Source organism: Leptosomus discolor, chromosome 6 (genome assembly GCF_034619465.1).
Source record: "Leptosomus discolor isolate bLepDis1 chromosome 6, bLepDis1.hap2, whole genome shotgun sequence".
NCBI classification, from domain to species: domain Eukaryota; kingdom Metazoa; phylum Chordata; class Aves; order Leptosomiformes; family Leptosomidae; genus Leptosomus; species Leptosomus discolor.
In genome coordinates, this window is record NC_141396.1 from 29,233,082 (window position 1) to 29,251,241 (window position 18,160).

The following is an 18,160-nucleotide window of genomic DNA, read 5'->3' on the forward strand; positions in this document are numbered from 1 at the left end:
AGCGTTCTCTGAGACTGACAGTAGTTTTAATGCCTGCAATTTTTCATACTCGTCTTCCACTTGCAGAAAGTGGGAAATGGTAACATTTACACGCACTAAATGAAGCAGGTGTGTAGAGTTTTAAGTTCCAAATGCAGCTTCCATGGCAAATCAGAGAACTTGCACTCAATTCTGAGTCTAATGCCTTCAGCATTTAAAATGTTCAGCGACTGACGATTTTGACTTGCAAATAACTTCTGCTTTTATATCAATATTTCCTTAAATTCTTTTTTAAAGGTGCCTTTGATTCAAGAAAGAATTCCCCCAACCTCACAAACTTTTCTCAGTTTCTGTGTGTTCAGAACTGTACCTCCCAACTCTCCATCAGCCATCAATGGGCTCTTTGAAACCATGTCTCTGCAGGAGTGTCATCCCAGCCAAGGGTATTTCATAGTAGTGCTATTCCATGCACTATTCTTGTCTTTGGTCCACGTGTTCCCCCTGGAGTGTGACCTGGCAGTGTTGCCTCAGAATGGGTTATACAAAGCTAGGAAGGGGATACAAAGTGATTACCTTTAACTAACTCTTCTACTTTGCCTTTTTACAGAAATCTAAAGCAAATAAAAATCTCACTGTAAGTTTTATTTTGTTTTATGCGATTGGTTTGGTAGAAGCTCAGTCTTCCATGTTTCTTCATGTCCATGCTGCCTTCAGAAGTATTTAGGAGGAACAAGGACTTACAATGGCTCAAGTTATGAGAACATAAATAGATCCCGGGAGGGCTTTTGTTCTCTCATCCTCTCCTCTCACAGATCAGCTTTCTCATATTTTTCCTTGATTTAGATAGCGTTTGCATACCAGAAGGTTTTCTATCTCATTTTCAAATGCAGCAAAATTTGAGGATTTAAATAAGTAACAAGGTGAGTAATGTAACCAAGTGGAGTGGATAAGGAGTGCTTGCAAGCGATGCCCACAAGCTAGAATTTCCCTTTCTTTTTCCTCTGTTGCTTGCAAGACCAGGACTGGATGAATAAAAATATTTTGCTGCCTGGAGAAAGGATGGTGGATACTGGCCACTAACCTTCTAAAAAACTACCACACTTTTCAGTTTTAACACAAAACACAGTATCGGTGATTATTGTACCAGAATGGATGTATTTCTCTTTGCTGGACCAGGATCAGAGCCTATATCAGCTTCTTTGCTCTATAGTGTTTTTGTGTTACACCTCTGTACTATTTCTAGCCCTGTCAGGCTGCTCTAGTTAGTTGTTTGAGTGCTTTAGTGATAAAGAAAATTTTAATGTTTCAGGAGATACAGTGAAGTCTTAATACCTATTTTGCATGTGTCACATCATGGACATCATGTCACATCATGGACAAAGGCTTATTGACAGACTCTGTATTGTTGGCTATCTTTTACACACATGATAGAAATAAAAATTCAATGCCATCTGTACTGTAAGGAGGTGAACGCATCCTACAGGAACGATATTTGTAACAAAGTTCCCTATTTGGATTAATGTAGTGATATTTTCTCAAAGCAGATTTGTTTCTTATTTGGAGTTGCATAAATCCATATGAATATGCTTATTTTCCATGCTATTTGCAGGAAATGTCAACTATCTATAACAGCATCTAGGATGCTTATATTGTCCTGAAGGTATTTACTGATTAATTTTTTAAAAAAAAAAAACCCAAACCACACTTTCTAATTTTCAGTCATCCTATCAGAAAAGAAAAAAACATCATTACCAAGAATATTTGTACTGTTTATGTAAGGCATCCTTTAGGTGCTTGCAACCTCCCTGTTGTTGGTCTTCCATTGACTTTTTTAGAACATAGAGGCTTCCAACTTCAGTCAGTCGAAATAATACGATATTAAACATTCTTGCCCCTAAATTTCTGTCAGTTCTGTGATCATACATGGTAAACTGCACAGAGAATGAAGTTTGAGAAACCACTGTAAATAGAATGGTTACCTCTTGCATTTTTTTAAATGAGCGTCTTTTCAGAAGCTATTCAGATGAGAAAACTCACAAAAATTAAAGGGTAATAGCAGAGGTTTGAGGCAGGGACTTCAGGTCAGAAGAGCTCATCTCTAAAGAAAAAAATCAATAAATATTTATATGAGATAAAAGGTTAAAGGTCTTTTGTGCTACCTTTTCTCCTCTGATAGGTGACAATCAATAATGCACAAAGAGAAAAGAGAGTTTAAAATCTTTGTTTTCTTCCTGGCTAATGCATTCTAAGGCTGATCTGAACGGAAGGAAAGAGAAACCAACCCTATGCTTTGAGGAGACATTAACAGAAAAAATTTATAGCTCTATTATACCAGTGGTGTATTTAGACAAGTAATGGAAACGCCTATCCTTTATGTGCTGCACTGCTTGTTAGTGAATATGGTGTAAATAGTTTGACGGTTAGTATAAAGGGTTTTTACAGTATTTGATATAGAATGAACTTTAAAGGAGACAATTAAGGGGTATATTTTCTGCAGAGCGCATAGGGAATTAACTGTGAGCCACACTGGCAACAATGGATGTAGCACCTGATTTTCTGTAAACCTGAAGAAAAATACCCATTATAACTGCATTACTCATTTAGATAGGATTTTCAATGATTCCCAGGGGAGTAAGGCACCTATTTCCTTCAGAATTTCAGTAGGTTTTTAATTGCTTTAAGGAACGTCAGCAATAGGGAATTAAGAAATTCTGAGGTCTGAGTTTTCTTTATTCTGAGAACTGCTTTATCCTGACAGAAGAGAGATGAGTCCGTATTATTAAAACAAAACAAAACTAATAACAACAAAATAAAACCCCAGCAAAACAGGCCTATATATTTTTACATATGATACTTTTCCTTGGTGAATTTCTTCTGTGTATACAGGATCAAGATAGTCCTATGCACCACATAGTCTTCAAGGAGAGCGTGTTTACGGCATGGTGCATTGTCAGTATGCCTCATCCTCACCCGAAGGGATCTCTTGGCATCAGAAAAACATTATTCCGGTGGGCCTTGGCTTTCTATACATGTCTACGTAGCCCAGAGCATACTTCCCACACTGAGCTAGGCCCACTGCGGGGGTAGCTGAGGTTCACAGGTGTGTTGTTTGCCAATTCTGCGTATACCTTCAGTGCGCCATGGTGGTTACAAAGGAGGGGAATGGTGAAGAATGGGTAATGAATAGACTCCTGTTCACCTTTCAACAGCACAGATTTATCTCTGTCTTAGGTATGCTATTGCATGCATTGCTCCTGAGCTTCTGCAGAAGAAAAAGTGGTGAATGTGGAATGAAGAAAGGTTTCTCCAGATGCTCCCTAACCAGTGTCACTTCACTTTGCCTCTGTAGCTCAGACAGGAGGCCAGCCCAGTACTGGTCTCTGAGAACCTGTCTGTGACATGGCCAGTGTATTTCAAATGTGCATTTTACCTGTTGATTTCTAGATACGTCCCAGCTTTACGTCACATTGGAGTTCTATACAGACAGGAAGGTTTTAGTTTATTTACTTATATTTTAGTTTTTCCTCTTTTGTGACCTATTGCACATGTTTTCTCTATTATCAGCATAGACGCCTATAGCCCCTTACTTAGTAACATTCATAGATACTGTGCTATTTACTAGGACTTAAATCAGACTACCAACATGCAGCACAACATGAAACAGTTGTGTTTTCATTAGCTGTAAGTAGGAAAAGCATTTCCTAGGAACTCAGCACCCCTTGGCTCTTGGGCTCTTGCCATGACACTTGTGGCTGGGTTTCGGGGACAAAAAAAAAAAAAATCAATGTACTGTTTTGGTTTGGTTTTTTTCCCCAAAAAACCTGGCCATTTATTTTGATGCCTAAATGGGAACAGAACTGTTTTGAAGATCTAGTCCCATGTGAGTTTATCCTGCATTAACTGCAGATGGTGAATAGCTTCAACAGCTTTGTTTCTATTACCAGCTGTCTTTGATTTACACCCTTGTTTTGCTTTTCAGTCTTTATTGCTTCTATTCTGAAAGAGCAGAGGCAGAGCTATTGTTATCTCTCAGCCATAGCTTTTCTCACAGAATACCATTGATCTCTTCTTTCACTATTTGTTCTGTTGCACTGTCCCAAAAAGTATTGTGACTAAAAGGAAGGCAAAGGAGAAGATGAAAGCTTTCTAATAAAGTGGTACACTGTAAGATCCTATTGCTGCAAATATTTGTGCATGTATTTAATTGTGCATGCCGCTCCTGCTGTAAATGCTGGCAAAATTACAAGTATGACCTAGAAACGTGCATTATCTTTGGCTGTTTCAGTTGCAGATCAGTCCATAAACCACCATAACTGATAAGTGTTCTTTACATTATAACTGACATCGGTAGTCTCAAGGATAACATAAAGTATTCAGTCTAGACATCGTAGTTTTGTAGATTAATTGTGTCCTTCCCAATGAACAACCATAAGTATGTTTGGTCAGCTTAAGAATCTCCATACAGAGTTGCATCTGTGGGAGAGAATTGAAAAAGCCAAACTGAGGAAACTATTGCTTTGAGTGATATAGAGACTGCTTTTCCTTTAGAGCATAAACTATAGCTGCTCTAGTTCTTGCACTGCAGGCAAGCAATCACTTCATCTTCCCTGCTTCTATGCTTTGATCTTTCTGAGTGGTTGAAGGAGCTGGGTTTTTCACCTTCTCCTAGACCAGAGCTGGTTGCTAGTATCATGCATTCGTAACATTTGTTTCAACCATTTGCTGTCCCACATTATTATGGCATCTAAAAAAGGTTAGATTTATTCTAAACCTTAGTTCCCCAGCTTCAGTTTTCACCTCAGCTTGTGTTTGTTCCTCATCCCTATCTTCCTTTGCTGTGGGCTCTGAAATCTATGACCCTTTCCCTTAGGCTCGTAGACTAGTGTTCTTACAAGCTATTCTTGCATTTCCTGGCAGTGGTTTGTGTTAACGCTGGCATGATAACAAAGGCTGTCAGCTCTTCCTAAACCACAGTGGGCTGCAGTTGGATTAATCCTTTCTGAATTTCTGTTTACTTTCCTGATTATTTCTTTCAAAACTGATTGTCTCTATTCATATTTTGGTCCCAAGTAGGTTGGGTCTTTACTTCCAACTACATTATTATAATGATGTAGGCAGAAAAACCTGTGACATATTTTCCTCTCCTTGAACCGAAAATTTCTGTGTTGATTTAAAAATACCCAAGACCCTAAAAATCTATTCTATACAAATTTATTCTTAGGCTTTTATAGTGGTTTGTTCTGAAATTTTTCAGCTTTTTTTTTGCAAGGTGAGGCGTAATCCAAGTTTTGACTCTCAAATTAAGTCTCAGAGAAAGGAAATTTTTTGGAAGTTTTTAGAAAATTTGCTAATTTCCCTTTGGAAAACATTTTATCCCAAATGGTATAATTATAGTAGTATGTCTGTCTAGCTCAGTTTTTCAGTTCCAAAAAATGGAAAGGATTGGCTGGTGCTTAGCAAACTGGTCCTTCTAACCCTTGTGCCATTTTATCACTGTCTTTCGCATTACTTTTTAGATTTGCCTGTATAATTGGGCAAATATAGTCCTTTATATTATCCAGGAGTTATCTGCTAATTCCTCATAATTCCTTGTGTTGACCCATTTATTTATTGTTTAGACTTGATCTGGGTGTAATGTGTCTGTATGACCTTTAGCATGTGAATTATTCATGTAATGATTGCCAGGAATATTTGTATTCATATGGGCTTTGACCTAATCCCGTAGAAAACAAAAGAGATAGTGGTATTGACTTCTCTGTGTTTTGGATCCTGCTCCTAATTTTGGTTGGTGACCTAAATCACACACTTCCCTGGTTAGATGTCTTAAGTTGTATAAACAGGATGAGTCTCTTTTCTTGGCATTGATTACCTGTGAATATTCATAATTGTTCAACAAATCAATTTTGCATGAAATAGAAGGCTTTTCATAATGGTCATGAAAGTACTTTTGGCATGAATGCTCTCATTAATATTTATTCATGCTGGTATTTGTGACACTTTTTCTTTGTGACAAGAGTGTTTGAGATCAAGTTAATGAGAAAATATGAAAAGAGAAAACATGAGCTGAGCAAATATCTTCTGTTGTAGAAGGGTAAATGGAACACTTCTGGGCTGTGTTTGTACCTGCTGTCCCTCTAATCTTAGTTGACCTCTTGGCACATATAAATGCACATATGCATATTAAAATATATTGATCATTAAAGGCCAAATTATACATTGTTATTGTTATTACACGTTGTACATTAGACCACTGGTAGATTACAACAATCGACATGATGTAACTTTATATAATAATTAAAAAAAAATTTAGGCTTCTAGTATATAGTCTTGCTTCGTTGTCAAAATTTATCAGCTTTTCTAGTTTGGATCCATGCTTGTTATGGCAGTGTCTTAGCAAATATTTATGTATTTCATCTCCTGAATTTCACTCAAAGATGCATGTAAGATAATGCTGAGAGAAGAGTGGGAAGCTGAAGTGTCATTGCGTATTTCAGAACAGCATTTTCTGCTATTGAGGCTGCTGTAAACTTGGAAGGCAGCATCAAGATTTCTTAGCTGTGCCCACTAAATTCGTAATGGACTCTCTAGTTTCCACACGAGCTTAATATACGTTAAATGTTAGGATGTTCTTTTTCCTTTTTAAGAAGATTAGTGGCACTAAAAAGAACATAATTATAACAAAAATTTTAAGACTTATCTATCACCTACAAATTGTCATTACAGGCACTGTTTTTAAAAATGAAGCTGTTAATAGGAACATGTCGATTGATGATGAATGTCCTGTGATTTGAAGTAAATGTCTTCCAAAATGTTACTCTATTGCTAAGAATCCAAAATGTTAATACATATAAGCATTGCAAAACTGGAACGTTTAAAGTGGACAGATGTAAGGCGATAGATGCATGCAATGAATTTGAGGAGCAGGGGGCTAAAACTCAAGGCAGCTGATAGGGTTTCCACGCTTTCAGGAAGAGTTAGTTACACCTTTGATCCTCTCCCAGGCAAAACCTTACTGCTCTTTTACTGTTTGTTATAGACAACAGCAGTTTGTATAGTCTGAGAGAAATTATTTTGCATGACAGGTAAAAGATGCGAGTTTCAGTTGGGTAGCTAAATGCTGTCCAAATACGCTATTGTGTATTTGGACATATGACAAGTTAAAATTATGATATTGATGATAGATTGATTAATTGTGAGATATTTATTTAAATGATTGATTTGCAAAGTTGTGCTTATGTGAAAGGATTGCTACTTTTGACATGGTGTTGCTTTATACCAAGTGAAGATGTTGCTTTTTTTTTTTTTTTAAGAGATTAGCAAGAATTAGAGAAAGGGGAAAATGAGCTTTCAAAGCATCACTGGTTTCTTTTCCAGATAATATTTCCAGTTTCACAAATGTTGTGTATTTCTCTACAGCCATCTCAGGAGTGGGCAGTGTCACTCTTTTTCTGGTTGTCTTGAGAACAGCGTAATGTTTTTTAAAGGGTGGAGGGAGACTTTCATTGCTGCTATCACCACCCAGTGAAGAATTTAAACAGAGAAAAGTGAAATAACTGGGAGGCAGAGAGAGGGAGGAGGTGGTGGTGAGAGATGGTTTCTCATGAGCTGTTAACAGAATCATGAGAGAAAAAGGGAAGAAAGCAGCTAGCTGATAATTTATTAGACCACCTTTAGCAGAAAAGAGAATTAAAATAAAAAAGAACTTGGCCGTAAGCAGTGTAGCATTTCTCACCTACTCGATATATAGAGTGCCCAGAACAAATATAAAGTCTGCCAAAGAAGGTGACATCATGTGGAAGCCTGCAGTGGTTTAGCTCCACTGCTGGGAGTTGAAAGCAGGTGAACAGATTGTTTAGCATCAATTATTTTAATGATGAATCATCAATTAGTTTAAAAAATGAATTTCCTATTATATGCCTGACAGTGATGGTCATTCAAACCCTAGAAATATCCGAAGAACGATGTTCACCATATAATACAAACTCTCTTTTTTGAAAACTCTTGTTTCTTTACAAACACTCTATTTTTATAGGTGATAAATTGTCTAGGCTACCTCATTCCCTAGCAGGACTGCATAATAGTCCTGAGACTGCTTAGAGAAGGCGTAGTTGTAGCAGCACCCAGTTCCTATCCCAAAACTTACCAGCATGGTTTCAGTCTAGAATAAGAGTAAAATATTGATTGTCGGAATTAATGTAGTATTTGCTGGTGATGGAGCTGTTCATCCTTTCCTGTATCACCGAATGCTTTGAGCTTGTTTGTGTGGCTCATCTACATGTATTTCTAGCAGAGATTTGTCAAGGAAGTAGGCATCATAATCACTAATAAAGCCTTTCATTGTATATTTAAATTAGAGCAAATTTAAGAGAAGACTGGATTATCAAATAGTGTGATTTCAGAATCAATTTTTGTGTAATTCTTGGCTTATGGTGCCTGGTATTGGGATCTAGTGATACAACTTCACATAATATGCTGTATCATATGGACTCATATTAGTACTGCCTTTCCATTTGAACAGAGTTCAAGAATTTTTAACAATTCATCTTGGAATACTTCCAAAAACTGGTTTTAATTTGGCAAAGTGCAGCAATTGGCACTGTTGGCTGAGCAGTCACATGCTGTTTCTAAACAGATGCATATGTTTGTATGTTCACTGCCTGTTTTGCATGTCTGGTGCAAATATGATGTAGTATCCTCCAGAAAAAAGAACTGTATGTCATTCAGCAGAGTATATATGCATACGTTTCTTCTTAGTACTGAGGATGTTTCAGTAGGGACCTCTGAGCCACGCTGAAACCTAGACCTTGTGTTCGTTATTACACCAAGTAAAACTGTAAAAGAAATTAATTGTCTCAAAGTAGACAAAAAATGAAAGAAGGAGATGATTTTCTGTCTTTCCTAAAATCACACGGTGCTTGCTTAGGGCCCAGATCTCCTCAGTCCTTTCCTTTGTCTCCCAGAGGCGTAATTTTCCTTGTGGGTTTAATTAAAGCATCCCAAACTTTGATCTTTCAGGTAGGCCCTTTTTCATACAAATTGGTAATCCCTGGGCTATGGTTATTATTACACTAAAATAATGTGGCTTTTCAGTACTTGGACTACATGGAGCTCTCACTAGGACATGTGTAGGATTTTGTGATGTCGAGCAGTTCCATTAAATATTACATGTATTGTTTTGAGAAAGTTTAGCTTCATAGAGAGTAACTTTGGAACATGTTCAAATATTATTGACACTTGTGCCACGTTCACATTCAGGATGGCCTAGTTCAACATCTGTTCCTGATTAAGTGATCATCTAGTATTTCACAGATAATTGAGACATGAGCTTACTGTCTTCTAGGCCTACCAGAGAAATCGGAACCAGGCTTTCTAGGTGGATGGTTGTGGTGGGTTGACCCTGGCTGAAATGCCAGGTGCCCACCAAAGCCACTCTATCACTCCCCCTCCTTAAATGGACAGGAGAGAGGAGAGGAAAAAAAAACCATAACAACAGGCTTGTGGGTTTGAGATAAGGACAGGGAGATCACTCAGCATTTACCATCATGGCCAAAACAGACTCAACTGAAGGGAAACGTAATTTATTGCCAATTAGCTCAGAGAGGAGTAATTAGAAGTAAAACCAAATCTTAAAACACCTTCCCCCCCCCACCTCCTTTCCCGGGCATAACTTTGATACCGATTTTCCTCCCTCCTTCCTCCAGCAGCACAGGGGGAAATCAGGGAATGGGGGTTGGGGTCAGTTCATCACACTGTTGTTTTCTGCCACTTCTTCCTCCTCAGGGGAGGACTCCTCTCACGTTTCCCCTGCTCCAATGTGGGGTCCCCCTCACGGGAGAAAGTCCTCCATGACTTCTCCAACGTGAGTCTTCCCACAGGTTCAGTCCTTCGTGAACTGCTCCAGCGCGGGTCTCCTTCATGGTGTGCAGTCCTTCAGGAACCGACTGCTCCAACGTGAGCCCCCCTCACGGGGTCTCTAGCAGCAAACCTGCTCCAGCGTGGGCTTCTCTCTCTCCACGGGCCATAGGTCCTGCCAGGAGCCTGCTCCTGTGCAGGCTTCCCACGGGGTCACAGCTTCCTTCAGGTATCCACCTACTCCGGCGTGAGGGCCCTCCACGGGGTGTAGGCAGTCATGTGCTCCACTGCCCATGGGCTGCAGAGGGACAGCCTGCCTCACCATGGTCTTCGCCACAGGGGAATTGCTGCTCCACCGCCTGGAGCATCTCCTCCCCCACTTCTTCACTGACCTTGATGTCTGCAGGATGTTTCTCTCACATATTCTCACTCCTCTCACTCGCAGCAACTACTGCTGCGCAACAACTTTTTCACTCTCTTGAATACGTTATCACAGAGGCGAAAAACGCTGTCGCTGATTGGCTCGGCCTTGGCCAGCGGTGGGTCTGTCTTAAAGCCGGCTGGTGTTGGCTATATCCGACACAGGGGAAACTTCTAGCAGCTTCATACAGAAGCCACCCTCCCACCCCCCCCGCTACCAAAACCTTGCCACGCAGACCCGTTACAATGGTAAGACCTGGTTCAATGCTGGGTGCAATTCTGATCACAACATTTACATGGGGTGTGATCTGAATAGGATTTATCTGTTACACCCTGTCTGCAAGCAGAAGTACCAGCAACTTCAGTGTTATATCCCAGAATTAGGAGGAGAGAAAGAGATGAAGATTTCTCCAACACAGAATAATAAAAAGGGAAAGTTCTTGAAAGCTCTACCCACGTTAAAGTTTTTCCCTTGCTTACTCTGAAAATCTGAATTTGTGATCCTTCTTTTGCCTTGACAAATACGTTTGTCATACAGCAAAGGAATGAATCTACCTAGAAAACAACTGCTTGGTGACCAGGATATGGGGAGAGAGTTTGTTCCCTGATGGAGTTTGTCCAAAGAGGTAAGTGGGCTCACAGAGAAAATGACCACAGCATGACACTTATGTGCTGCAAGAGGCCCCAACTAATTTTGTCATCTATTGTCCCAGAGCAAGGTGCATAACTCATTATTGTTCATTATAAGTTGTAAAGACAAGCTCGCTTCTGGTCAACAAATACAATATTTAATCTTTTCTGTGTGTTGGTACTCTGTTTAGCTCATGGCTACAGTTTTTAACCAGAGATTATTACTCTGCTATTAGGCCTCAAAGGTCCCAGAAGGAAAGGACTACGATCTTTGTTTCTTTTCTTCCTCTATGATTAATGTTCCCTAGAAATGCAAGCCTGTGAATAAGTAATCTAATATATCCACCCCTGTTAGCAGCTCTCTTAGTTGCAGGATTTGATTTCTTTGTGCTGCAGTTTATCTACATGCATCTGTGGATGTGTGTGTACATGGATGTGCAAAAGCAGACAAATGCTTTTTCTCCTGGCACTTGCTTTATGTTCCTTCTTTAGGACCTATAAAAACAGTTGTAAGGAAACACAGTCAGAAGCACTGCAATACAATTGCAAATATCAGCAATGTATTGCAAATTCAAATTGCAACACCGAATCGTGCTAGTCTGCTAAATAATCACTTGTACAGAATTCACTGGTCTGATAGGCCAGTTGTATTTATCTACTTCATTTGAAAAAGCAGTAAGGATGTGAAAAAGCAATTCTTAATCAGATAATTAAAAAGTGTATCCCACCAGACTTCACCAAAACTCTTATAGCTATCCTTCAGAAGTAAGGATCATAAACGTTGTCTCCACAGCTATAACTCCTCCTATAAACATTCAATCCTGAGAAGTTACGCCACTTTAATTTCACTTCTGCTCTGTATATTTGTTTTGCATTTGTTTTTCTCTGACAGACCTGTTATCTGTGTAACCATAGGGTTTTTTCTTGCCAGGTATTATCAGCCGCCAGGAGGCAGAAGAGTTGTTGATGAATAAATCTGAAGGAACATTCCTGGTGCGAGTCAGTGAGAAAATCTGGGGCTATGCGTTGTCTTATCGCCAGCAAAGTGGGTTCAAACACTTCCTGATTGATGCTTCGGGGGATTTCTACAGTTTCTTGGGGGTAGATCCAAACAGACATGCAACACTGACGGATCTTATTGATTTTCACAAGGTAACACTTGCTAGGTAGAGATCAATAACTCAGTGGAAGGCGTTAAAAATTTAAAGCGGAACCATGTAATTTGAACCCACGCTGGAAAGTAGTAGTAACCATAGTAGGGAAAAGAATATATGTATATATTCTACAGCAAGCCTAGCTGTAACATTTATGTCTTTTGTTGAAGTGAATCAGAAGACTTTTGCCCTTCTTTCAAATGCTTCAGCATGTATTTGTGTCCCCTTCTAAGCAGATTTGTATGCAATGCATACTCTCCTGGGCTAAAAACAGACTAATAAGGGCTGCCAGAGCTAACACTTTCTGAGCCTCTTTGCTGTACAAAATCAGATTGGAAATACCATAGAAAGGTCTTTCAATGAAATTTCAGCATTTTTCGGCCTTTGATGTAAGGGCTGTAATGTGCAAAAGTGAAGGAGTGGAGCCCTGTGGTAAAGAAGGGAACATGGAGGGGTTCTCTTTTAGGGTTGTGCTAAGGGTCATTCTTTATTATCCAAAACAGTATTACAAAAGTAATTTGCTTCTTGTCTTTGACTTTAGATAGGTTTGAATTACTTTGCCCCTGACTTGTGATTTTTGTTGCCAGACTGTGACTGTTTTCTGATAGAGGAGGTTGTTTTTATCATCTTGCATCTCTCCCCATCTTCATCAGTTTTAATTATGCTTAAAAAAACCTAAGAAAACTTCACCACCTTTACAATTTCTCTTCATCTTCTCTTTTCTTTTCTCGTTTCCTTTCTTTTTTTATCCTCTTCTCACTCTTGTCTCAAACTAATCCTATTATTTTTCTCTTCCTCCTTTGCTTCATAGCTTTTAATTTTTTCAATATTCAGTCTCACAGACACTAAGCAGAGATTATTTTTCTTTTAATTTCCCTTCTCTTTTAAATCTTTCTTTTATTTCAGCTAGTTTGCAGCATCTCTTCAGTGTTGCCTTAGTGTTCCCTCACAGATCACCATGACATTTCCACAAATTATTATTTCCTTATGGGAGGATAGTAGGTGTTACATTTGACCAAAAAAATACCTTCTCCCCTAATTTGATTAAATTCTCTCTCAATGGCCACTTTGGAAGCCAAAACAGCCCACACTCTTCTTCATCTATCCTAGCTTTTACTGTTGAGCATGACATTATATGGTACAGAATATCCTTTTGGCCAGTTTGGGTCAATCAACTGGGCCGCGTCCCCTCCCAACTTTTCACTTATTCCCAACCTACTCACTGCCAGCAGGGCCTGAGTGCAAGCACTGATCAGCAATAGCCAATACATTAGTGTGTCATCAACACTGGTCAAGCCACCAATTCAAAACACACCACCGTACAGACTGCTATGAAGAAAGTTAACTCCATCCCAGCACGACCCAGTACAACTGGAAAGAGTCCAACCAGGGTCTTGTCAGGGAAAGAAAAGCACACATACAACACCTCAAATGAAGATTATCAGGCATTGGATGTAGGAGCTGTGGCTAAAATAGTAACCCCTGTGCTCCTGGAGGGGGGTGATGGTGACAACCAATTCCAACCACCTCTGCTCCAGCTATGTTCCTGTATTTTCACCGCAGCTTATCCTAGACGATCACTCTGCTAGAAACACATCTATTCAGCGGCAAGGCACTTGTCAGAAGCTTTTAGTTCCTGATATTAAAAAAAAAAAAAAAAAAAAAAAAAAATGATCCCCTGATAATAGTTATATAGCTCCCCCTGTAGTAAGCCTGTTAGAGAAACTGGTGCACCTTTAATGTCACCACACAGTTCTCTTTTAACTGTCTAGGTTAATACCTATATTTAAACTGTTCTCTTTGGCAATCATTTCAGGAGGCATCTTATCCTGTCTCTCACATGGTTTTCTTTGAAGCTTTTCTGCCTGTGCTTTCTGGTGAAGTACATTGTCAAGTGTCCCAAAGCCTTCTGTAAACCAACTATGCAATCTTTATGTAAACAGTGTTTACATAAAGTGCTGTGGGCACACTTCTTGCAGCTATTGCTATATTGTCTGGAAAAGCTGCTACCTCCTCAGGACTATTTTTGGCAAGAGTATACTTTCCCACCCCAAAAGTTGCATGGACTTCTCTTTGAGAGTCCTTTTCACTTTCAGTCAAAATAAGCAGGGCTGGCATAACTACTCTTTTAGTTTCTTATACATATGAATCTAAAACTACTTCATTTTGATTTTAAAAAATAAGAGATCACTTGAGCAAGTGTGCATTTTCTCTAATTACTATTTGCATTTAAATACCGTGTGGAAAGCAACAATAACATATTCAAGATCATTGCTAAATCTTTGCATTTACTGTCTCATAACCTTCTCAAAAGCATTTGAGTAGTAACTTTCTGAACTTACTCTCAGTCTGATGTAGTGATGGGAAAGGAAGCACAACTGGGAGCCTGCATGTGTTCTGAGGAAATCAGACACCAAATTTCCATTGAATTCCCATAAAGACTAGATACGTTTTGAAAATGTGGCTCATCTATAGATCCATAACTTGGATCTAAACTTTCAGATGAAGGATTGCTATTTTAGTCAATATAATTCTGGATTCTGACTCATTTTGGTGCATCTATAAATCTCAAACTTCTAAAAAATAAAAATGAACTATCATTACTTTAGGAACAAGTGCAAACACAAAGTTCTCTACTTTTCCAGTTTTTTGTATTCATCTTGGTAATCAATTACTGGAATGACAGACTTGGCATGCAGGTATTTAATTAATGAGAACAGGTGCTATTTGTAAAGACTGTCTTTCCCTAGTAAGGTTAGTATCTTCCACCTCTCTGTAAACAGTCAGAAAGCTGTTACTGTTGTGTGTAAGCACTCAACATTGAGCTCTTGCTTGGCCTGCCTGGGGAAACTTCTTTCATCCCAATGACTACAGAAGTGGCATAGTGGGACTGGCATATGTCAAATTAACCTTTGAGAATATCCTTTATAGACATTTATAGCTGTTTTTCTCAAGTAGCGTAGCAACTTACAGGTAGTGCAAATTACAGCCTTTTTTGTACACCGTTTGATTTCACTACTTGATACAAGCACAGGTGACTACTAGCATAAGTACGAGATAAAGAACGAAGAAAATGAATAGTTGATAGGACCCCTTTGCTGATCTGTATTTTATCAAGCATTTATTAATAATTGGTTACCAATTACAGTAAGTGGTGTGATGGTCTTTGTTGCTATCAGTTGCTTTTCTTTGAAGACAGGGAAAGGCTTAGTCCTTTGATATTTTAATTGGTTTTATTTTTCTAGGAAGAAATCATCACGTCCTCAGGTGGGGAGCTGCTACTGGAGCCATGTGGACAGCAGAAGAATCCACCAGACTACAGCCCTTTATTTGAATAACTGATCCAGGACTAACAGGAATGCATTCTGGATAGCTGTAGTAATAGATAGCTACAAAAGTAACCACTGAGAAGTAGTTAAACTTCCAAAGCCACTGGTCTTGTGGCCAAAAGGTATCCTTGTTAGAAGGCCCAAAATATTCCTGTTTTGCATCTGAATTGTCATGATTATTCATATTGCTAATATTTTAAAGGTGAGAAATTACTGGCACATTACAAATGAGGACTATTCCTAGAAATTTTTCAAGGGATTGTGGCCAATTCCACTGAACACTGAATTCCTATCTTAATTTTCTTAATGTTTGAGATTGAAAATGCAAAATGCAGCAGTAAGTATGGGCAGGAACTATTCACAGAGTATTGTATGAAGTACCAATATTGATGAACAGATTCTTTTTTCCACAGTAGGGTTTGTCAGTTTCTGTTGTCAGTCTCATTACTCAGTGGTGCACTTTTGATAGAATGAGAAGCAATCTTGAAACATCCTTTTGCAGTTTGTGATTGCTTAGATGGTTAGGTGTAGCGGGAAACTTGCCATTATGCTTTTGAATTCAGGCCTACAAAGTTCACTACAGCAGAGACAGAATAAGGTCATTCACATTTTATTTACAATTTCATGCAGTCCAGCAGCCTTGGAAAGAATTTTACTCCTGTACAGAAAGTGGTGAGTTTATTCTGAACTATTTACTCTAATGAAAGGAGTTTGATTTGCAGCAACAACAGCTCTTCTCACTGGCCTTGTCATATTTTCTGCTTTCTGATGTGCAAGACACATGCTGGAGCTTCCTAGCTTTACTTTGCTATAGGACCAGGTATTTTCCTTAGCTGACCTATGAGTGAAGGTGGGGGTGGTATATTTATCCATATAAAAGGCACAGCTAATTACATTATCATCATGCTATTTAACATTTAAAAAAAAGACGCATACAATATGTTCTTGATCCATTTGTTATACATACTAAACCCCATGAAAACAGAGCTGTAGCCTAGATGCATGGAGCTGTTTCTTAGTGTTTGAACTATCAAAAAAAAAAAAAAATTTCGCCACAGCAATTTGGCCTCCTTTCACTCTGGGCTGTCACACGGTATAGATGAGGTCCTGCATGGTAAGCTGGATACTACTGAGGCAGCCAGTTCAGGAAGTGGAGTGAAAGAGTTGCGGAATCTTTTACTATTACCTCCTTGCTCTATTCCCATGAATGGCTATAGAGAGAAACTGCTGGGTGCAAAAGTGTTCATTTCAACTCCAAACATTCATTTTGCAGGGCAGTATTTCAAATAACAGGGTTGTGACACTTTTGTATGCAACTGATTTGTTTCAAGCGTGAAGTGGGACATGAGGGAAGTAGTTGTGTCCCTACTGGTTAGTCTCAATAGTCATGCCTTTAGTAGGCAGTTTCTCAGTACTTTTTCATATGTGATAGGTATTTTGAGATGTAAAGTGGGCCAATCCGTATGTGTCACTATACCTCCATGGTTAATTTTGTCCTGGGAATCTGAACACATAGGAAATGTACACTGAGTGTATTTCTATATGCTACTTCTTTGGGCAGTCTCTGAGTTCCTATGTGGATCTCTTCCAAATCCTAGTGCAGACTTCCCTCCCGAACTCTGCATAAATCCATCTCTTCTCAAACAGTCATTTCTCTTGACTCACTGTTACCTTCTATAGTTTGTCTGACCTAGATGGTAAGCTCATCTAGGAAAAGAAACTTGTCTTATCCAAGCTTATAAAGCACACTTACATTTAAGGTGCTACAATAATAATAAATATCTGTGATAATAATAGCAATATATTTCATCATTAATTCTACAGTTAGCCTGTATTAAAGCTTGGATTTTTGCACACAAACTTCGTTGTTGTTCAGGAAAATTTTCTTTTGTTAACATTGTTTTTTGTGTGATTTAATCCATCGATGTTTGTGACCCATGAAAAGAAAATTCTAATGAACTTTCCACAGAGACTTAGCTGGACAGTTTCTGTATTAATCACTTGGGACACTGGCTCAGGAGGTTTTAAGTAGTTACTGTTAGCACCTCATAACAAATCAAATCAGGACACAGCAAATAAGCAATGCTTATTAGCTGGAGCAGCTGTTCTTAGTGCACAGTGCTCAGGTAAGAGGAGAGCTGGGCTTTTCACAGCAAGTAGGCTTACAGAGTAGGATGTTCTTTAGCTATGTGTCTGATACCTTGAGAAAAAAAGGTGACTTGGCAGATAGATAAAGGGTCAAGATATGCAAGTGGTCTTGGAATTTTGTTAAAGTGTGGTCCTTTGCAGGTCACCAGGGCCTGGATTCTTAAACGGAATACAGCTCTGCAACTCTGAACACAGGAACACTTACATAGGCCTCAGAATACACCTGGTACAGGTATATAGTCACTGAGTCCAGCGACCAGAATGTGGAGCTCAGCACAGAGCCATTCACCGTGGACTCTGTAAAATAATCACAGTCAGTTGCTTTTTTTTCCAATAGAACATTCACCAAGTGCAATCTACCTTCTCCAAAGAGCCCCAGTATCTACCAGCTGCTTCCTCTGAGAAACTAGCTCTGTACTTGCTCCCGCTATAGAGGCATCTCAAGAAACACCTCAGCCTCATGTTATTCACTACTGCACGTTTTCCATCACAGAACAACTGGACCCCTACTTCAAAGAAGACATGCAATTTTCAAAGTTTTTTGAAGATTACTCAGCCCATTGTACACAATTTTGTACACAGAAAATTGAAGAATAATTAATGTTCAGAGACTGATAATAATATGGCTATTCATTTCTAGTGACACAA

At 38.9% G+C, this 18,160-nt stretch overlaps 1 protein-coding gene across 1 annotated transcript in view; it reads left to right on the plus strand.

The window, feature by feature from the left end:
- SH2D4B (SH2 domain containing 4B) overlaps positions 1–15,373 on the plus strand; it is a 63,162-nt gene extending 47,789 nt beyond the window's left edge. The window contains exons 7-8 of the mRNA XM_086466983.1: positions 11,813–12,033; positions 15,281–15,373. Of these exons, the coding sequence (XP_086323109.1) occupies positions 11,813–12,033; positions 15,281–15,373 (314 nt within the window). The remainder of the gene's footprint in view (positions 1–11,812; positions 12,034–15,280) is intronic.
- The last annotated feature ends 2,787 nt before the right edge of the window (positions 15,374–18,160 follow it).